The sequence below is a fragment of the Mastigoproctus giganteus genome, chromosome 2 (genome assembly GCF_048544385.1).
Source record: "Mastigoproctus giganteus isolate SK-2022 chromosome 2, ASM4854438v1, whole genome shotgun sequence".
Taxonomy (NCBI): domain Eukaryota; kingdom Metazoa; phylum Arthropoda; class Arachnida; order Uropygi; family Thelyphonidae; genus Mastigoproctus; species Mastigoproctus giganteus.
Genome location: NC_143576.1, coordinates 217,852,906 through 217,875,849, shown reverse-complemented (window position 1 = coordinate 217,875,849; position 22,944 = coordinate 217,852,906). Strand labels below are relative to the sequence as shown.

The 22,944-nt window shown below is 38.1% G+C and overlaps 1 protein-coding gene across 1 annotated transcript in view; it reads right to left on the bottom strand.

Annotated features, from left to right (window-relative positions):
• Positions 1-2,152: 2,152 nt before the first annotated feature.
• The window catches only part of Mkp3 (Mitogen-activated protein kinase phosphatase 3), a 31,349-nt gene continuing 10,557 nt past the window's right edge, over positions 2,153-22,944 (bottom strand). Inside the window, exons 2-3 of the mRNA XM_090389757.1 lie at positions 19,701-20,108; positions 2,153-2,741 (exon numbers count right to left, since the gene is read on the bottom strand). Coding sequence (XP_090245883.1) covers positions 2,419-2,741; positions 19,701-20,108 — 731 coding nt within the window. The 3' untranslated portion in view covers positions 2,153-2,418. The remainder of the gene's footprint in view (positions 2,742-19,700; positions 20,109-22,944) is intronic.

Below are 22,944 nucleotides of genomic sequence, written 5' to 3'. Positions count from 1 at the left end.
TCTTTCTCTTAGATTTATGGTTGTAACTTAACTTTTTGACACAATGTCTTTTATGTCCTTACCATGTAACATCAAAACTGTGGAACCTTCTGGAACATTTTGATAACTTTTGTTACCCAACAGTGCAGTATTGTTATGGTTTAAATTTTAAACTTTTTATGACAGTAAGCAGGCTCATAAGATCACCATATTGTATTTTGTGTGTCCCAAGTAAGTCCAACATATTGGATCAACAAAATGACTTTAAAATAGATATAAATTGTCTAAAGACGTTATGGAATTGTCTTATCATTTTGGATCCAACATGGCGTTATCTAATATCCGTTTCAAATCATTGGGTGTAGTGCGATTTTCAAGTTTTCAAAATAACAAAGCTCACACACTTTTAAATCTGTATAAATGAAACAGTTTAATTTGTAATCAAGAATATAATCTTTAACTGAAAAACCTTAAGGCCCTTTGTAAAAGCTTCTTTCATACACATCATAAACTTTGTATTTTACAAAAATCGAAATGTTGATAGAATTTATTATTTATTATTTTTTCAATAGAATTTTATTTTTTTTGCACACCATTATCTGGGCTGCTCATAACCTGAATGAATTAATTACAAATAACTTCATATGAAATGTTCAAAAATTGTTAACCTACCAAAACATAAAAAAAAAAAAAAAGTAGAAAATTGAAACAAACAAAAAAAAAAAAAACCATAAAATGAACGGGTCATAAAAAAAGTAACTGCTTTTTTTTTTTTTTTTTAGTATAACATTTAATAATATTATACTAAACTGCAAATGTTTATACATATTAAACAACAGAATTCTTCTCGATGTTTTGTATACAAGTCGAGGAAGTTTAAGCACGCGTATGAGTGGGTGGGTATAGGATGTTATCTGGGGGTGGGGGTTGGGGGTATTAACATTTACGTTATATATCATCTGGCAGTCACATTAACATAAAAAATTCATATTGATTCTAGCAGCAACCATTAATAAGAAGTGAATTTGCAGGAACAAGGTATGAGTAGTTTATTATTTTTTTTTCTAGAATAATATTGAATTTTATAGAATATTTTAGCATTTACATTTCATCTCACGAGAGGGCAGCACATAACATCATACAATTCTCACTGGCTGAATTCACACCGGATGCATAAATAGCAATTAAATGCAGTAAACTCGTTAATCCGACAGCAATTTCGTTCTGGTTGGCAGTAAATCCCAAGTATAAGGCAAAGGCTAAGATTACAGAGTGCTCAGCCCTAATCTTATACTAAAACCTCTTATATTAACTTCTTGAAACGTAGACAACAAAGTGTCTCATTTTGTGCGTAAAAAAGATATTTTAATTGCTTAAAATACTTGATGCATTTACTCGCTAATCCATAATTAGTATTACACAGTTAATTTTAATGAGTTACTCCCTCTGGAACTAATAAAGATTATGATACTAAAGAATACATACACCAACTAAACAAAAATAACTATTCACTCCAAAAAATATTAGGAATGTGTAACGGTAATTCATGAATAGTTTTTTTTTATTATAAAATTAATATAATTTTGAAAATTCACCACCTTTTTAAAAAAAAAAAAATCCTTGTTCCTGCAATATACACCTATAAATTCATCAGGTGATCCTTTTTTTTTTTTTTACAGTTTTACAATAAATTTAATAATTTCAGTTCAAACGAACATGGAATGAGGGCCAAACAAGTGGCATTTAACTTGAAATTTGGCATATAATCTCTCCCGTCCCTCGGTCTACACAACAAATTTCACTCTGTTCACTTAACATTGGATTTAAACTTCATCAAAATATAACTTCTTTTTTTTTTTGTATTTTTTTTTGGTTTTTTTTTTTTTTTTTTTTTTTTTTAAATCTTCAGGTTACCCGCTCCTTGGCAAACGATTGTTCCCGTAACATGACCTCTATACAGACCTTGGCAAGGTCAAGAACCACATACATATAAACGCAACATTACGCATATAACATTTATAAAAATCGAATACAGTAATATACAGCAGATTGAGGGTGGGAGGGATCGACTAGATGGTTAGAATATCTTTTATGTTACAGTAAAAGACATGATATATGGTTGGATAACAGTCGGGCACCGCCCTGTAACAGTTATGGCAATTCTACGTGTTGGTTTTTATTTTTGAGGATGGGAACAGTGTGCCAGCACAAACTCCCTCCAACAGCAATCCACAGAACATTATATATATATATATATAATATATATATATATATCACTAGTCGCTAAGTTTTTATTCTTTGATTAAAAATAAGTAATGTACACTTTTTTTTTCCTCCCCCAAATATTCTTCTACTTGATCTTGTAGTTACTCTTTCACACATAAGATGGCGCCACTTATTGGAGGAAAAAATTGTGGATATTGAATATTTCGTTCACTGTTATGGCCATCGATCAATATCAATACCCGAGTCTGGAGTAGTTCGAGTTGGCGATGTAAAATGAAGAGCCTGGCACTTACAAGGGGTTTCGTGGCATGTGCAACTGCAAGGCGTCAAGTTTAATTGGCGCTCGAAGTCCATTAATTGGCCCATGAAGTTTATATTTGGTGAGATGTTGGCCTTCCTTTGTCGGACGAAGTCATAGGCATCATTCAGTGGCATGCTCAGTTTATGCATGAGGTAGGCAAGAGTGATAGTCACAGATCGGCTGATACCAGCCAGGCAATGTACCAGTATTCCTAGCCTTTTCTGGCGGGCTTCCTCTGAAAGAAAGGAAAAAAAACAAATAAATTAAAATTCTGTACAAAATACAAACATTAATACAACAGTAGCATTTAAGATCCACAAATGACCCAAGAGAGCCTAATAATTTGGTCAATACGTGCATATTATCAATATAATTAACACCACAGAGTGGTATTTTGTTAATGGAGTCTCCAAAACACGCATGTGGTCATAAAAAAAAAAAAAAAAAGATTTCAACGTTCGCCAGAGATAATCAGATAGTACAGGTTTGAGAATGTTCTTGCCTGGTGGGAAAGAGTTCCAATAGGCTTGTAATAAATCCCATTTGCCGAATGCAAACCAAATTCCCCCACGCCCCTTGTATAGATACGCGAGGGTCCCCGTAATTACAGACTATAACCGAGAAGATAAACATCGCCGATTGGCAACATAATTCTTTTGTCAATACCCACCAGTGCGTGTCATCAAAAGCTTAATTCCCCCCCACCCCCCTCGAAAAAATCAAACACATCGAGACGAAAAAATAAAATAAATAAATAATAATTAAAATAAGGTTTATGTCAGCACTATTATGAAATTTAAAAAAATCTTCCCTTATGTTAAAGCCTTAATTTTAGGGGGGGGGGGGGAACGTGTATTTTTGCGTGGTACTATCAAGGATAAATTATTGAGGACCCCCCTCCTACGCCACATTTTCAATAGCCGCTTTCACCATGAAAGGAGCAATCAAAGTTGGCCACCTGCCAACAACGAGCGAGTTTTCGCATTTGTAACGCATGCGCAGCTACAATGGAAAAACAGCTGAATTGGTACGTATCATTTTTCCCTTATGAATGGACGTACTTGACCCACGACTTATCCATGTCGAACGTTAAAAGAAAACACGGAAGAAAATCGTGAGCCAGATAAAAGTAATTGATAACTTCGCCTTTTCTAGATTACGGACGCAAAATGAATGACGGAACACGGATTGATTACGAGGTGTCACATGGCGGAGGACATGAGCTACCGATCGATGGAGTGACTGTCAACAAATGGCATTCGCGACACTCCTTTTTGTGATAAAACAATTGGTATACTGTACATCGAATTGTTCGCTACTTCCTGAGCCTTCTACCAGGATATATCAATCGATCAGAAAAGCTCACCGGAATTTGTAAAATATAAACGTCATTTTTCGTGCTATCAATCATTCCAGGAAAAAAGTACCATTAGTATGTGGTCATCACAGATTGCAGCGACACCTATAGGCACTCGTCTGTGAGTCAAGTGGAATTTATTAGCAAGAAATTATGCAAGAGGTGGAGGAAATGCTTATCGATGATGAGTCTGCTCGTGAGGATGCAAAGTGTTGGGGGGAGGGGGAGTCAGAGGAAACTAGCCTCGCATTTCAACTATAATTACAATAGTTCGAACCTGTGAGGTGACTTAATGGATGTCACTACCCAAATTTTGAAATATTTCTTTTATAACACAAATGATGTAATTGTTTTTGAAATTCTGCTATTTAATAAACTCAATGGTGCAACCGAGACGGGAGAAGGCAAGGGTGAATTGCATCATCATTAGCCGTTTTCAGCCCACTGCAGGATGAAGGCTGCTACAGCAACTTTTTAGTTCTGTTTTGTGCAATGAGCATCCATTTACTGCCCACGAACTCTTGAATTTCATCTGTCCATTGTTGTTATCTTCCAGTTTTTCTCTTGTGTACCGTTCTGTTATTTTCTTAGTCCATCTGTCATCTTGTCTTCGAGCTATGTGTCCTGCCCAAGACCATTTTAGTTCTTTAGTTTTGATAAGAATGTCCTTTACTTGAGTTTGCTGCCTAATCCATGTGTTTCTCTTCTTATCTAACAGTCTGATTCCCAATATAATTCGTTCCATTCTTCGCTGTGTAGTTCTCAGCTTCTCTTCCATTCTTTTGGTGAGTGCCCAAGTTTCACTTCCATAAGTCATGGTGGGGAGTATACATTGGTTCATTATTTTACGTTTCAGACAAACTGGGATATTGCTCTTCAGTATCTGACTATATTTCCTGAATGCTATCCATCCAAAATTTATTCTTCTCTCGATTTCCAGCCATTTATCATTATTACGGCTAATGACTTGTCCCAGATAAGTATATGACTCCACCTTTTCAATTACTGCTCCTTCAATCATTATTTCCCTTCTTGTGGCATACTTGTTCATCATTACTTTTGTTTTAACCATATTCATCTTTAGTCCAAATCCTTACTAAGTCAGCTTAACTGATTAAGATTTTCCTCTAATTCTTCAGAATCGTGGCTTATGACCACAATGCCATCTGCAAATCGTAAATCGAAATGGTCTTGGGCAGGACACATAGCTCGAAGACGATGACAGATGGACTAAGAAAATAACAGAATGGTACCCAAGAGGAGTTAAAAGAAAACCTAGAAGACAACAACGGAGATGGACAGATGAAATCCAAGAGTTGGTGGGCAATAAATGGATGGCCATTGCACAAAACAGAAGGAACTGGACTTCATCCTGCAGTGGATTGAAAGCGGTTAATGATGATAATGAATGTTTTATATAAATATTTTCAGTTACAGTTTCTCCTCTCTAAATATTCAGTTGTATCATTGGTTGCGCCTGAATTTGTTTATTTATGATCCGAGAAAGTGTTTGGTGATGTTCAGAATTCTGCTCGCATGACAGTCTTCAAAAATTTTGTCTCTCAAGGCTGTAGTTTGCGTTCATGGGCAATAAGCTCGAGTTGCTCGAGAGGACCAAGGGCAATAGCTCGAGTTGCGTTGCAGATTGATCAATTCAGATCAATTGATCTGAATTGATCAATCCTTGAAAAGAAACGTATCACTGTTCATGATACGTATCTGTGATGGACATCGGAAAAACATTTCACACCAGGGGTGCTGTAACAGTTGCAATTGGATAAAATCATCCAGTGGTCCGGAAAATAGTCTGAAATTTGAACTGATATATAACATGCAAACACACACGCACGCATACAGGCATAATATCTAAAATGAATGACGTGTTCTTCCCGGAACTTGAGAGAGAGAGAGAGAGAGAGAGAGAGAGACATTTAAAAGTCATAAACTACTCCCTCATCTGTCAACAGAGGATTAATTTTCGTGTGCTCCTTGCCTCTGATGCATCATAATGAATGAACAGTGCATGGATGTTGGGGGATCATATTACGAGTTGACTGACCCTAAGTTCTTACCAAGCTTCTTACAAAAAAATCTTAAATCTATATGAAAGCATTTAGTTGTCTGGTCTGTGTGGTTTCAATTATTTTTTTAGGATGAGCTGGTTTATTAATATCTTCGTGTAAGTTGGGCAGAAGACATCTTGAACTGAAAAGAAGCAACCAATGAGAAGAGGGCGGAAAGAGAGAAAGGGATAGATAAAACGAACGAGGGTGGAGTTGCGGTGCCATGTGCCACAGGTACTTTCACAGAACAGGGTGGCTAAAGGAATGCGACATCTGCTTGCGCAGGGTTTGGTCCGAGCACGTGTGACATCGACAAAACACCAGGGCGGAACAGGGCTGACAGGAACTGACGGGGGAATGGTGAATGATAATAGAACGGAACGCTCTTAAATAAAATGAGAGAGTTTCTTTCAGCCGTCACTAACCCTCGCTTTCCTTCATTTCAAAAGCCTTCGACTGGAGCAGACGCAGTTTCCCACGGTACGGGTCACCGTTCAAAGCAGCCTCATGAATGGTGGACGGCTACAAACCAGCGAGCTGCTCTGGTAAAGGCAGCCACAACAAGGCACAGCATCGATATTCGTGACACGCGAAGAATGAATATCAAGCCAGCCAATCAGAATATAGTATGCGTGACGTCATCCAGGAAACAGCGTCTACAATGAGAAGGACCATGGGAAGGTATGGTAGGAAGCAGCTCCTATCCATCGCGATAAGGGTTAGCAGAAGAATCCCTTGTCTGATGAAAATCCACCATCAAGGTGCTCTGGTATGATCCGACTGAGATAGATGCTTTAGATTAAATTCAAAACAATCGAGCTAAACAAATAGAAAACAGTAATTCTGTTTCCATAATCTTCTTTCCATTTCCCGATTAAAACTCCAACAAGATTGATTCTGTGGTCCGTCAGCACTGGTGTAATTACCGCCCGCTACTCCTCAGCGTTTCGCTTCGTTTGGCAAAACTACCGTAACGGCTCTAGTGGCGTGCCCCAGTTGTGCCCTGGTGGCGAGAGTGTGCAGTTAGACCTTGAACCCACGCCATTCGGAGTTCAAAGTACACGAGGATGTTTACAGAGATGGTTGAGGGCTTCGTAGTGAAGAAACGGGGGTGGAAGAGGGGGTTGAACCCATTTATTTTCACACTCGAACTCAAGTTACTCGGTGGTTGGCTGTTAGAAGATGCCGTACTGGCACGCTCTATACCGTTCACCCCATGCAGGGTCATGTTTCGGAACGATGCTACGTGCCGAAGAAACTGGTCGCAATGCTAATTTCAGAAATCCATGAAAATCGTGTGGGATTATCCAAGAAAATTCACTAAAGCCTTCCCTCTTAACCGGGCATTGCAAATAGCAGACTTCTATCTCCAGAGGTGTGATTATAAAATATGGAATGTATCGAAGAGATCAGTTATTGATACGATAAATTTAATAGGATTACACTATAGTCGACAGAGGGCGCCCAATCGTTATGGTATTCTGAAATATGTCCTAGAAGCGAATCAGTGGAGCGTAGTCTGATTTAAAGTCTGTAACATTCGTTCCCTCCTCACAAACTCGATAAAAAAAGGTTGATGGAATTCTCCTTGCGGTACATCAAACGCAATTTGGATCTTTAAACAGCTTCGGAGACACTGGGGGAAGGTGTAGGAAGGGAGAAGGGTGGTTGGTATCCGCATTTCATCACTCGACAGGGATGGATGCCAGATGAGCACACTTCCAAGTTGGCAGAGGGCCAAGAGCCGCACTCATCACACCAGTATGGCATTGCACGTGCGAAGATGACGTTCAACACGTGCACTTGATTTCCAAGAGCCATGACGGAGGATGAGGGGGAAGATACTAAGACGAATGAATGTTTACATTGCGAGTCTCTATCAGATGTCCTTTCCGTGGCTCACACATGGACCAACCCTGATGAGAGGAGAGAGGGAATAAAGTGAAACAGATGGGCAATCGGAAAGAGAGAGAAAAAGAGAGTATTTTACTATAAAAATAGTCCAATTTTCACTTATATTCGTGTTATATAGTTGAATGGTTAGTGGTTGTAAGGTTTTAAGGGCATCAGCAACTTAATGTCTGTAAATTGCGTGTGTTCTGTGGTCGATTTGCTGTTTGCTGGATGAAAAACCCGAGTTTCCAGGAGAAAAAACCAGGCTACCTTCGTCCTAGACAGACTAACTCAGCCGCGTTGTGAAAAGATCCACAAAAATTCCTCGCCTCTTTGAGGGATTCGAACAAGCCCTTTCCACCAGCGTGGGGAGGACGACTATTGTACAAAGTGTGCTACCCACGAAGGCTATGGATATTATAGTTAATATTAGTTAACACAGTGGTTCAGTCTTTCCTTTGGGAACCTCAAATTCTGGGGAAGGGGGAAATGTTCCATTATTTATTTTTTGTCAGCTATTTATTCTCTTTGTTGTATTACTGATTTTTATTTCTTTGTGTACAAGGTAATCCAAAAGTAGTTTCACAACCTCACGATAAAAATATACCATGAAACCCGTGGTCTTGAAGTTTTTATTGGTGACAAGTAATTGATAGTTCGACCACTAGTTCGGATTCATTGAAAAGCAGAACGCGTGCACTACGTATTTCTCTTTGGAAAAAAGAAATAAAACAATGGAAGAAGCGCGTAAATTATGACACTCACAGAAATATAAAGACTGCTTTTATGTTCGAGGATATTACTCCTTTCTCCAAGGTTTCTTCTTTAACCTTCTTTTCCTATTGTATATAACCTTCTTCCGTTGGCTACAAATTTTATCCACATAGTTTTTTCTGAAAAAGAAAAGCTAGTCTACTTCAATCCTAAGACTTGGTCCTGTGTAATTTCCCTCTAGAAAAAAATCTAAACAAGATCACCTTTCTCTATTAGGGATTACCCTGATTTCTAATCTCCTTTGGCATAAACACACCACAAAGTTAGTAAGTGTTTAGAGTTACTTTTCCTTTAAACACTTAGACATTATACAAATCTAAAATCCACCCTACCATGGAAAATTATTCCAGCATCTGTGGTGTTGCTCCCAAAACCTCTCTCAGGCTCCTAGACTCTGCCCAAAAGAGGGTGGTCAGGTTAATTAATGACCCATCTTTTACAAAGCTTCTCCTGTATTTTCAAGGGCATTATTCTTCTGAACTGGCATCTGCATTTCCACCTTTCTTTTTCTCTCTTCGAATCCAGTGGAACATGTGCCTCAATTAGTGAGTATCCATTCGGTGTTCAGCTGCAAACGCATTGAAGTTATTTCCCCCCCCCCCTTCTGTTCTTTGAAACAACCTTCTTTCGCATGTATTTTCTGAACATTTTGCAAGCTACTAAAATTCAAGTACAACCTCAACAAATTTCTTTTATCTTCCCATCCATCAAACCACATATAGTACTAGAGTACGATACTATAGATTCCAATAATCTTTCGTGTTTAAGAGTATCTGAAATAAGCAAACATCTTATGCGGTCCGTATTATTTTACGAGGAGGGCGAGGGTTCAAAAAAGATTGTATTCGTCCAGGAGTAGTTGTGATAGAAAGATGAAAATTTTTTTCTTCGATACTTTGAAGTCTCTATAGCAACCACAAAAATTTTGGTTTCGATCTGACAGAGGAGGAAGCTTATTAATGGGCAGTTACTTTCCATTGGTGTATTCCATCATTGTGTGAAAATAATCAGAACAACTCTATTGATGAATTACTTAAAAACACGCGAACACCTGCAAAACCCTCGCTGACATCCACTTGAGTCCGCCTGCCCATCCCACTGAAGATGAAAACACCTCTGTACAAGAAAAGGTCACGCACTTTGTGGGAGCATTCACAGCCAATTGTAAACAAATGACTTCCGGAAACACCAAGCTGAGAAAAAAGGTGGGGTCCAAGGGACGAGAAATAATTTCTAAAACACAATGGGAAGGGGGGGATGAAAGTTAGGTCGTCATCCGTACTCGGTAAGTGGCCATCAATGTATTCACCTCCACCACCTGTGTTCACCTTGCCTTATTAAGTGACTTACGGGAGTGGGGTTGGGTTGGGGGTGGAGAAACGCCAGTCATCAGGTTAACCACTACCTGTAGAATCATGACGCACTGGAAAGGCAAGGTCGGCTGGCGTGCTCCCTTACGAATCCATGACCCATAAACGACTGTCACGACTCGGCAGGGAGACACCGACGGGATGTGGAATGAGAAATGCGACACAACGAACGCTGAAGACGTTCAGCTCAGCAGGAACAGGGAAAAATAGGCCCAAGGAGGAATTTTTAAACGGTGGGCATCGTGTGACACGTTTTAAACCTGTCTCTTAGGCTTAAGGAAACCACGATAACAGTTCGTAACAGAGAGAAAGGAAAGCCAACAGCTGTTTCCACCCACATGCTCTTCGCTTGAGATAAAATCCAACCCTGTCGAGTTGGGGGGGGGATTAACATCTTGCAAAATATTCATCAAGATTCACTTGGGTATTGACGTCATTCTGCGCACCTGGAGCACGTCAAAATAGCAATGCATTTCCACTAATATACAGTAAGTCCATATGCATGTCAAGGAATGAGGAACATTGATGATATATTGTTTCTGTAGTGAAAGCAAATGGTTTCCGTTGGAACCAACATGTTCTGTAGCTATAATGCTTTCTAATTGAATGAAAATGGTTCAGTTGTTTCTGGAGAGCCCGTTGAAAATTATTGTTCAATGGTTTCCAACGGGTTCTACAATTGCAACAGCGTTTTCAGTGATGTTTCCAGAGAGGTCGAACCTCTCCGAGATTTTTTGGTTGAGAAGAACCAAAAGAGTTCTTTTCAATAATTTTAAGAATTTTAGTCATTGCCAAAATGATTACTTGTAAACCCCTCTGACCTAGTGGTCGTGGTAGAGTATAAACAGAGCAGCTTTTATTGCAATTACATTAAGAAACTAATCCCAAATCCTTGTAAGAAAATTCGACATTGAGTTTCTATTATCCCAAAGTTCACTTGTCTGTTTTCTTTCCATCTTTACAGCTACCACATGTACAGTACATATAGAGCGTACGCGTGTGTGTACTACGATATACATTTTCCCTATATTTTCTATTTTATTACTTTTTATATAAAGCTTTTTAAATATGAATATTTCTTTTGTACTCCCATCACACAATCCGAATTCCTGGTTCCACTGTAACTGACAGTACTTTGAGTTAAGGATAAAATTAATGGCAAATTAATTTATTTAGTTTAAAAGTACGAAACATGAACACAGATTGCACTTAGAGAGAGAGTGGTTTATACTTCGGGATGACCACAAAAGGTCGGGTCAGAGGAATTCGCAAAATTGAGAGAGAATACAAGAAAATCACCGTATTTAATAAGTGCGTGGGCTTGAACCATGGTCACTGAAGCGTATTTTACGTACCCTCGTGCTTGAGGTTGGCCATTTATGGAGTTTCCTCGCCACTCTATACTGACTTGATCTTTCTTTCATCGAGTATTTGAATGCTACATGTGATGAAAAACCTGTAATAACTCACAGGGAAAACCCCATACTTACTATTCCTCAGATCAGCTAACTATATCCTCTGTTTAAGAGTCCTTTAAGAAGTCCACTCTCCAACTAGCATTCGAATCTAGACTTATGACAAGAAACGAATCCTCTCTATGGTCACCGAAGATAATGATATTATTTTCTTATATACTCCCTTTTGGCTTCATACCGAGGCTACAAGAATATATTTCTCAATGAATTGCCATTTTCTAGAGTGTTAATTCGAATTCAAAAGAATTTAAATTTTTTTCTTTCATTTTTAATTTTCCAGTGTGACAGAACAAAAACAACTCTATAGAGATGGATAGAACGTCGATTCTTAGACAATAAAATCAAAATAAAATAATTGAGTGCAGAACAACCTTTCGATCGAATGTCTATGGTACCATCTGAAGGTCATAACCTCAAAATATCACACAGTTCTCCGAAGGGGATGCTGCTGGAATAGAAAATTTTCTAGGCTTTACCCAAAATTGACTCGGAAAAATGTTTCCAGTTATACAGATTGATTCTTTAGTGTTGGGCTACCCACAAATTTTTGTCATAAACCATAAATGAAACTTGGTGGCCAAAGTCTCTTCAAAATTACTGAATCTGGGAAAAACAGATATCATCTTTGGCATCGAAGCTCAGAAAGTATGGTAGGTAACAACTTCCTTATCCTGGAACCTTTCAGGTTCAGAGTAAATATTCTGGGTGGCCCCAAAAAGAACCCCCCTATGTAAATAACCGCAAGTTGATAAGAGTACTCAGTGCCACGAGAAACAATAGAGTGATCTCCACAGTAACAATAATGGTTTCTTTAGTAACATGGCTTCCTGAATAACTAAGAATTTTTGTTTAAAATGTATTTTTTTACAGTGACGTCAACAGTTTAAATATCAATGTCACGTGGGATCATTATTCTAATGGATTTTCGTCTGGTACAAACCGAGTAGATCCTCTATCAGCCACTTGCCTTCTCTGTTATTAAAAATCAAAAAAAGACGACGTTATTACAGTATCTCAATACTTTGTACTCGACCCCCCTCCTTCCAATGGGGAATGGATCTTCTACAGTCTCCCTGAATGTAGCACTGGACAACTCTTCCCTTCCCAGTAAAAGTGATGACAAATCTGTTTACCTGGAAACGAGTGGCGAAATGAAATGAATGGAAAAGTAGTTGAACAAATTACACCTGATTTAGCAACGTGGGTTAGCTATGCGGAAAGAAGTCTTTGTGGTTGGTTGGAATGAATCATTTTCAAGGATAGTTGCTCAAGGTGAATAATTTTCTGACTGACACATTTCACTGATTCCGAGTGGGGTAACACCCCTCTTAGTTGTGATGGCTATATATAGAAGTTCAATAACCGATACCAAATGTAGATAGTTTACAATGCAACACGCAGACCATCTTGATGTAAACATGGACGGGCAACGTGTCCACTGCACTTTTAAGGACTTTCTTCGGATCGTTAGACACGAAAATTAATTTTCGAACATTAATATTTTACAGTTGTTGTACTAATATATTTAATTGCCAATAAGCTGAAAGTGTAAAAAGTAAAAATAACCATCACAGGAAACTCACCAATACCATAATGTTTCCACGCAGTATTTCAAACAAAACAAGTTTGGTACATTAATAAATATCAAATCCTCGACACGTTCGATAACAGGAAATAGGATTAATTAATTCAACTTCGTAATATGTCCTTCAAAAGCCCGATTTAATATTTCTGGTAAAGTTTTAATATTGCATCAGATGGTTCACAATATGGCAGTAAAGATTTCAAAAGCTGGCGTTCGCTTTGACATCTCCAAACATAACGTGCATCTTATGAAAATATAATAACTTCATAATGCTGCATCTAATTTGTTATTCTATTCACAATCGATGCATGCACAGCAAGTACATCATTCAGCATACGGAATTTGAACCTATTTGCACAACTTTGCGGTGGATTGCTATTTGAAATGGAAATTAAATACCGCTCTTTGGTTTCCACGAAACTCTGTTAAAAGAGTGAATACAAAATGAGCCATCTGTGTTAGTATAATGGAAAAGCATATTTGGACTCCGGCTTCTACCAAGAAAGTGATTTGTCACATTTAGTCCAAGGACTCATTGTCAATTCTTTTGAATCTTGATACCAAAATCGAATTCACATCTGTTTTCTATATTTTTTTCTTTTATTTTAAAACCGATACTAAACAAGCAAAGAACACCAATTATTAGTCGAATACCAGAAGATGAATGGTTGCTATGGCAACTGTTATTAACTCGCGCGCTTATAGTCAGTATTACGTTGGCCTACCGCTACCCATAGCCATCTATTGACTGTACGTCATCCATATGGATCAACCGAATAGCCAACCCTCTTTCTTCTAAGATGCGAAAACTTGTAGTGCAGTTTGACAGGCGGCAAATGAGGTTGCCAAAGCGAATTACAAACGCTGAATGAAGACGGAACACTACGTTGTCTAACAGCGTTCTATGAAGATGAAAAACAGAGCGGGGGAAAAAAATGGTCATGAATAGGATTAAACAACAAAGCTTTGTATTAATTTCTTCCAATTCAAATCTTATTTATTACATGCGATCTCCTTGATTGTGACCGGCCCTTATATAAACTCTTCATCCGAGTCGGTTAGTTTATAATTTTTTTTTTTCGAAAAGTGACTAATCCGCACAATCTAATTAATTGGATATTAAATTAGGCTTAATGTTAAGCCTAACGAATTGATTTTTAATAATTTTTTGGTTTAAACTTGACGCCTTTGTTTCTATTTAACAGTACTGAAATCGTCACCAGATTGTGACCGGCCCTTATATAAACTTTTCATCGCCGAGTCGGTTATTTATAATTTTTTTTTTTTGTCGAAAAGTGATTAACCAATACAATTCTAAGAGTCTTACATTAAGTTAGGCTTAGCGTTAAGCCTAACGAATTAATTTTTTAATATATTTTTTTTTTGTTTAAACGACGCCTTTTTTTTTTTTTTTCATTTAACAGTACTGAAGTAAATAAACAAAACAACAACATAAGAGTGCGTTGTGGTCTGTAACGTATACTCAACATTAATAATAATGGAGAGAAGAAAAAAAAAACTTTCTTAAATGATTTTACTTTCCCAGTGGGTATATAATTGTACAGGTTCTCAGAAAGCAATTTTCGTGGTTGATAGGAGGACACTGGGAGGTGATGAGGAGGTTAGTTAATGTGTCCACCCCGTCCGTATCCTGTTCTAGTCGTTTCCTGCCTGCTTTTAAACCACCCTTTACTTGGCCCCATCGGTACGGGAAGTCGACTGTCTTGTGTGTGTCATCGGCCTCCGCTTCCTGTGAGAGGAACTTGGGGGAAAAGGGGAAAGAAAGAAGAAGAAAAAAAAAAAGAGAGAAAAGAAAAGAGGGAAAAAAAAAAGGGTGTCAACGAGATAGCAACGTAATGTAGCCGCCCGTCACGGTTAGGCGGTAGCAGGGAAATTATAAAGAGAAGGGGTTGAGAACAAGGGTTGGGAGAGGAAAGACTCTAGTATCAATAGAATTCAGTGATAAAGGAATGCAGGGGTAAAGGGCGAGATAAATGTAGAAGTCACTGCATAATAGCAGTTTCAAACTCTACACTTTAAGTTGTTCTATTAAGAAATATGTAGCCTCTTAAGTCTCTTTGGAAAGAGGGCAACAGTGGCTAAAGGTGGCGCCACCGTTCGTTTAATAGCAATCTAGGGACGGATTGTTTGGGTTCAAAAAGTGTATTGGTATGTGCTGGTCCTAACTATTGTCCAACAGAGTTTTGTAATCCTCTGTTCCTCCTCCTTCACACCTACCTTGGTCCTTTTGATGTCAAAAATGGGTGAGCAGACTTTGAATTTCAAGACAATCCAATAGGGTCGCTTTCCAAAATAAGTAAAGCTTTTACATCTCCAATTTTTAAATCAAGGCTTTCAGTATACCACTATCTTAAGAACTAATAAGATACTAGAATATTGAGCTTATTTTCCTTCCTCTTTCGCTCTCGTGGATAGCACAGTTGGTAGGATCGCCGTCTTTTTCACACCGGGTGGAAAAGACCTGAGTTCAAGTCCTGTCGATGACGTGAGGAATTTTTATGGACCTTTTTCATAACGTGGCCGAGTTAGTTGGTCTCAGGCGATGGTAGCATGGTTTTCTCTCTAAATCGACTTCAGAACATGCAATTTACAAAAGGAGGAGTAATTTGGCTCTAGACGCTGATGCTCCTAAAATCTTATTACAACAACAACTTCCACTTTCTTACTTGTATTCCAATGGGCGATAAATTTTTAGAACAGAGAATCAGTATCAATATTTCAGAACGATATGCAGAGCACAGGTGATTTTAAAAAGAAAGGGGCATTACAGGTGATGGATGATTGGACCATCCAGCATTTTCAGTAAGTTTTCACCATTTTAGTCACCTTTTCACACCTTGAAATCGTGGACTGGTCTGTTTTGAAGCTAGCAGAACTGGATATGAATAGAGAAATCATTGGATTGCTGTTGATCTAAGTAAAATAAGTTTATATTGCTGCACGACCACTTAATTTAGAGGAACCTTCCAGCTAATCATTTTAACAAGGATACAATGTTTACAGTTTTTAGCAGTCGCGTGATTTAAGCCATGGTCTACTGCAAAACGTGTGCTCCTGCTTTTTTAGCCTGACCACTCAGCTACTTCTGGCCTTCACTGACAAATAACCAGATTTGTCCAGAGAATCCAAATTTTGGAGAATCTGATCTTACTGGAAGATTTAGCACTTGGATCCTGGATCTTAATGGAAAAGTCCAGGGTCTCCCAAAAGAGAAAGTGCAGAGGTCAAAATCGAAGGTCAATCGACTTGTCTATTATGAGTCTCTTTCTCAGCGAACAGTCAAAATTAAGAATTCTTACTTTTGGTGAAAGAGAAAAAATGTTGAAACATCATGGTACTCTCTCGGATCTTGCCCAATGACTTTTTCATGTTCCTAAAAACTGAAATCTCATTTTGAACCATGGCAAAGAGTTTTTGGCCCCGTCCAAAGGATGGTATCTCCGTATAAATCCTTGATGAAGCTGAAATTCAAGCCGAAACGTGCAATTTAAGATTCTAAAGAAGAACCTTTGTGGAGTAAAAAAAAAAAAAATGAACTCGAACGAATACCACTCTATAACAGACGATGCTTGCAGAGCGGATATAAACAAACGTAATTTTCTAATCATAAAACGCAAGGCCGAACGCTCGCTTATTACGAGTCACCGCTCCAAGTAGATTTGTAGTTCCTATGTCATCGAGAGTTGGCACTACTTCCCGGAAATGATGTCATGTCTTTATGAACAAAACAAAAAGAAAAGGGAATTTCATTTTCGAAAAATTATTTGTAATGACAAAACCCACATCGTTCCCTTTTTTTCATAAATGAAGTGGAGGAGGGGTAAAGTTTAGCGCACTCCACCAGATCTGTTAATTATTACGGGGTCGTACATAATGGCAGCAAGGCCCTACGGGTGTTCCCGAACAAAACCATCTGAAACGTCTCTCAGCTTTTCGCCAAACACCCCACCCATGTGGCAGCCTTCCAACTTACAAGTGTGGCCTTGGTTAGTTGCTAAGCGACTAGCAGCAAGGAGTCACTGTTGACACAAAATACTAAAGGCGCTCCTAAATGGGTGGAACAATGCGAAACTTTGGGAGGAGTTGGGTCAGGTGCATGAAAAGTCTTTTAAGGTGTTTCCCCTCAGTTTCGTTGTTGTAGAACAGCCCTAGAGAAACAACATTAGTTATCCTGGTAGGCAGAAGCAGTTCCAGCAATAATCGACAATCTTTTTAGTCGTTGAAGGGTCAAGTCGAAATCTTGAGTCCAATTTTTTTAATGATTTTATCTTCAGTAGGTAACCTGTTCTAGATATTATGGCTTCCATGGTTGCGATCAATATTCTGTGGTTACTGGTTTTCAATCAAGTAGTCTTGAGGTTTTCTGCTTTCAACCTGTTTTGTAATCGACCAGATAAAAATTGAGTTCATTTTGTTGTTGGAAGTTTGGACCAAAGTTGACCAATTTCCAAACTTCCGAGTGAAAGGCAGTAGTTTCTATTTGCTGGATGAAAAACCCGGGTTTCCAGGAGAAAAAACTATGTTACCCTCTTCTGAGAACGAATAACTTAGGTCTTTTCCACCCGGTGTTGGGAGGACGACGATCCTACCAACTGCGCTACCCACGAGGGCAAGCGAAAGCAAATAACGTATGATGGTAAACAGATCGGTAATGTTTCACCACCCTTTCTTGCCATGACTCCATCATAATAATTATCTTAATTGTTTATCAAGTATTTTGGTCCAACTCCAAAATTATACAAGCGTGGGCAGAGTGAAAAAACTCTTTGTTGATGTTGAAGAACATGATTCTTTCCAATTTTATTTTATTATTTTTCCTTCTCTTTCTCTCTCTTCCACCCACTTAAGGGAAAACCGGCTAAAAATATAAGAACACTTGCGAGTACATAAGATTAATTATGCATCACTTGCTTCGGCATACTCCAAGATCTTTTTCCTTCTACAACACACGCCATTCATGCTTTAAGAGGAAAATGCGTAGGTGATTGCACGTACCAATACACCGAACAACTTCTCTTAAAAAAAAAACAAAACAAAAAAAAAAACGTAAGTAGCTCGTATTGCACGCATTCAAGATATTACGTCAAACATCTCAGCAAATCACGTGACCAAGAGATAACGCAAGAACCCTCTGCGTTCTTTACCATAGTGATTTATCATCGAGGAAAGTACGAACGAATTGTGATAATATCGTACATAATTTTTACGATATGACACGATTCGAGGTAGGTTGGTCGGTCGGTCACGTGATGCTGCTTCTCCTCTATTAATGCCCACAATTGTGAGAGTTTCCATCCATGTCATTTTCCCTTTTCAACTAATATTTATTGTTATGTAAACATTATATGCCAACATAGCTTCGAACAGTTTCGCTGGGTTAGCAGTTTTCAAAAGCTTCCTTTCCGGTATGCGACACAACTGACGAAAGGGGTGTTACGCAGTCAGGTGACATGGGCGGCAAGTTCATTCATGGCGCCCGCTTTTAACAGAAAGGAAAAAAACAAAGTGAAGTTGGATGAGTCCATGTTTGAAAAGATAGAGCGTTTGTACGAGAGAGAGATATCTCATCTTTGTGTGATCGTATGTGTGTGCGTGAGGCATGGGGCATTAAGAATGGGGGCAATCGATAATCTACTACCTCCACCCACGCACTGGAAATACGCGCGAGCCGTAGGATCGATTTACTCCTCGGAGCTGGGTTGTACATTGTCCTGCTTTCTAGAGAGAGAGAGATCTGCAGGGTGAAGCATTAGTATGAATGAAGTCAACTGCTAGCATATGGAAAGCCAATGAATGAAACATTTCCATTCCTCCCCCCTATTCTCTTATCATAATTTCCTGTTAACCGAGAGATCACGTGGCTGCATTTAATGTTATCACTCGTGCCTTAATAATTTAAAATGTGATTTTTTGCAGTTTTTTTTTCCCCTTCTTCAGAATCTTTCGCTTTCGAATGACTTCCTTTAAGATAATGAGCTCAAATAAAAATCAAAATGGCCGCGCAATACCTGAAGATTTTAATTTAAATACAGTAGTGGGGAAAAAATGTTCACCGCCGTTTTGTTAGGGTTTCGTATCATTTTTCTTCACTAGTGTCTGCGAATATTATAGAGATATATTAGTAAAATTTGATTTATAAACGATTTACTCTGAGGAAGAAGTTTTATAATTATCTTCGAAACGTTAGTGTTCGTAAAATATTATTTTACGTAATATGTAGGCTTTTTCTACAATTTTTTTGAGATATTCGGGCTCAGGTGAAGGTTACATGGTTTCTTACCCCCCCAGGAAACAAGGTTTTTCTTCCAGTAAACCAACAATATACTGACGCTTCACAGCCTTAGTTGCTTTGGCGCTTGAAGCAGTAAGAAATTGTCTAAAAATCCCAGAGTCGACTTATATGGCAAATTTAAAATTCTAAACTTCAATTAGGGGGTTGGAAAGACATAAATTTAATACCAATTATTTACAGTTTATATTTTTAAGGAAAAATACATCGTTTTTAGCAGTGATGTGGGTTTGAACCAGGCATCGAATGCGTGTACTTCTGTACCCTGGCGAAAAGTAAACTTTTTAAATGTTGTCAGTTTCTTAGAAGATTATTATAAAGTGGTTCTTAATGAATCTTATAAATGACAAATCTATAGTGTACTTACCGATGAAGGCTATGGCCTCAGGGAAGAAACTTGCTAGGTTTTGCGACCAATGATCTTGAATTGGTATCTGCATGTATTTTATGCCTATGTTCTCCTGTTCGAACCTGTTGGGTAGATTGGGAGTGACATTGAGGATGTAGCGAATTTTATGCTTCTCCAGAGCGTCCAAATCACAAGAGTTCTCTGCATTGCCAAGAAACAGATAGGGAAGGATCTCCACTGGAAACGGTGGGTCATTTGGACTGGCGTCACCGGCAACTCCGCTATCACATCGATCTATTTCGGCATCACTGTCGGACAGGGGTGTGATCCTTAGATTTTCCAGACTTAGGAGGGATGATTCTGATGAATCGGAAATGTCTGATTCACACCACTCCGGGCACTGAGATTTGAAGCTGTTAAAACCTCCTAGAGGGAGAAAAAGCGCAAAGGTTGATTAGGGTTAAGCATCGAAGAATTAACATGTACACTGCAGATCATAAAAAAAATTATGTTGAGTACAAGAAATATGTTTTGTACACTAGGCGCGTTATTAATAATTAATTTTTTTTATTGGATAAACAACTCCTGAAACTAGACGTTAGATATACGACTCCTTGCAGGAGAATGACTTATTTTAAGCCACCATTTTTATCGATTGCTTCTTACTGTGAAGTGGTTTGTTGCCATCTGTCCTCGTGTTTTGTGTACATATTCCATATTGCCATATGTTGCGTGATTTATCTGATATTTTCGGTAGCCCTATCTGCATTTATTAGCCTTTTAAAACAGGCTCCTGTGGCTTGTAAATCTTATCTCTAATGACGTCACTCCCCCTCGATATTATTGGCTGTTTATTTAAAGAAGCCATTTTTGCGGCACAAAAGATAAACGCGAGTGTGATGCGATGGGATATTACTAAAAAGGAGAAAGAAGAGGAGAAATAAAAATTCGTCTGGAAGAGAAAAATGAAATATCAGAAGAAAATGTGTATATAGAAAAAATACAATAATTACAGCTAAATTAGAAACAGAGAGACGATAAGGACCACAAAAGAGGGTTCAGATTGAGAGAAAATAATATTAAAAAACAGAAGAAACAAAAACAAAAGGTGTGTGTGAGAGAGAGAGAGAGAGAACACCGAATCAAAAAAATAAGCAGAAAGGAGAAACACAGAAACTGAAAGAGGAGAATCAAGAGAGAGAGAGAGAGAGAGAGAGAGAGAGAGAAGAAGGAAGATAGTTAAAAAGAAAGAAAGAAAGAAACATAGAAGAGACAGACAGATATAAAAAAATAAACACAGAAGAGAGAAATAAGCGTAGAGGAGAAAGATAAATAGAAAGAAAAGAACATAGAGAGAAAGAAAGAAAGAGCCTGAGATAAAGAAAGAAACAGAAAGACGGAGAAATTCGGATGAAAAGATAATGATAAGGATAAAAAGGAAAGAGAAAGAAACATAGAAGAGACAGATAGATATAAATAAGAAACATAGGAGAGAGAGAGATAAAGAAAGAAATTCAGAGGAGAAAAATAGATATAGAGAAAAAAATATAGAGAGAGCCAGCGATAAAGAAAGAAACATAGAGAGAGCGAGAGAGAGCCATAGATAAAGAAAGAAACAGAAAGAGAGATAAATATGGATAAAAAGATAATGATAAAAATAAAGATAAAAGAAAAGAGAAAGAAACAGAATGAGGGATAAATATAGATAGAAAGAAAGGAGTACGGGGAGGGAGAAAGGTAGAGAAAAAGAAACATAGAGAAAGCGGAAAGGACAAAGGGCAAGAAAGATAATTATAAAGTAAAACATAGAAAAGAGAGAAAGGCAGAAAGAAACACAGAAAAAAGGAAGAAACAGAGAAACAAGGAAAAAAGGAGAAAAAGACAGAAAAAGGGCGAAATATAGATAGTAGAGAACGTTGAAAGAAAGACAGATAGAGGGGGAAAATCATCGACAGAAACAGAGAGAGGGGAGAAAGGCAGCAATAAACAGAAAGAGGGAGAAATACTTTTATAGATACAAAGAAAGGAAGGAAAACACAGAAGGGGAGAAAGAGATAGAGAGAAAGAAACATGAAAGTGTAGAAAGACTGATGAGAGAGAGAGAGATACGGATAGAAGATAAAAGGAATGAAAGAAACACAGAAAAGAGAGAGAAAGAGATAAAGAAAAAACGGAAAGAAGCAGAAAGAGGGAAAAATATAGATAAAAAGAAAGTAGTGTAGGAGGGAGAAAGATAGAGAAAAAGAAACATAGAGAAAGCGGAAAGGACAGGGGGGAAGAAAGATAATTATAAAGTGAAGCATAGAAAAGAGAGAAAGGCAGAAAGAAAGAGAAAATCATAGAAAAAGGTAGAAAGACAGAGAAAAGCATAAAAAAAAGGGAGAAAGAGACAGAAAAGGGGAAATATAGATAGAGAACATTGAAAGAAACACAGATGGATGGAGAAAGACAAATAGAAAGAAGAATTATTGAGAGAAACAGACAGAGGGGTGAAAGGCAGCAATAAACAGAAAGAGGGAGAAATAGTTGTATAGATACAAAGAAAGGAAGAACACAGAATGGGAGAAAGACAGATAGAGAGAAAGAAACATGGAAAGGTAGATATGAGAGAGAGAGAGAGAGAGAAACTGAGGAATAAAAAGATGGAAACAGAATGAAAATGAGAAATAAAGAACAAGAAAAAGTATGGGAGGAAGAGAGAATGACAGAAGAAGAAAAAAAACGGTGACATGGTATGTCTCACAGTGAGGCCCACTTACGTTTGCCACCTATGACACTTGACAGAGTTACACAAATCACCTCCCGCCCTTCTTACGGTTAATGACACGTCAAAACACTTTGCTATCTACCGCCATAGGCAGTGTGCATGGAACCGAGGTCACTAACACCTGTCCAACTCAGTCACCACGGTGACAGGGTGTTCGCTCTCACCTTCCCACCCACCAACAAGTGCTTATGCTAATCACTCGCACTTTAAAGCCACTAATTGCGCGACTATATTATCCCAGCTAATCGCCGAACACTCACTCGACAGGGGAAAGAAAGACAGAAAGAAAGAAAAGAAAAAAAAACTGTTTATATTCCTGCACGACCACTAGGTCAGAGAACCTAGTTGAAAATTTTTGTGAAAATTTGAAACGAAATGTAATAAACCAGCTCGGACAACATCACCCTCCTGTTGCTAGGTTACAGACACAGCAAACTACGAAACATAAACTGTAGGTTAACAACAAAATTTAACCACTGTACAGATATAAAACAC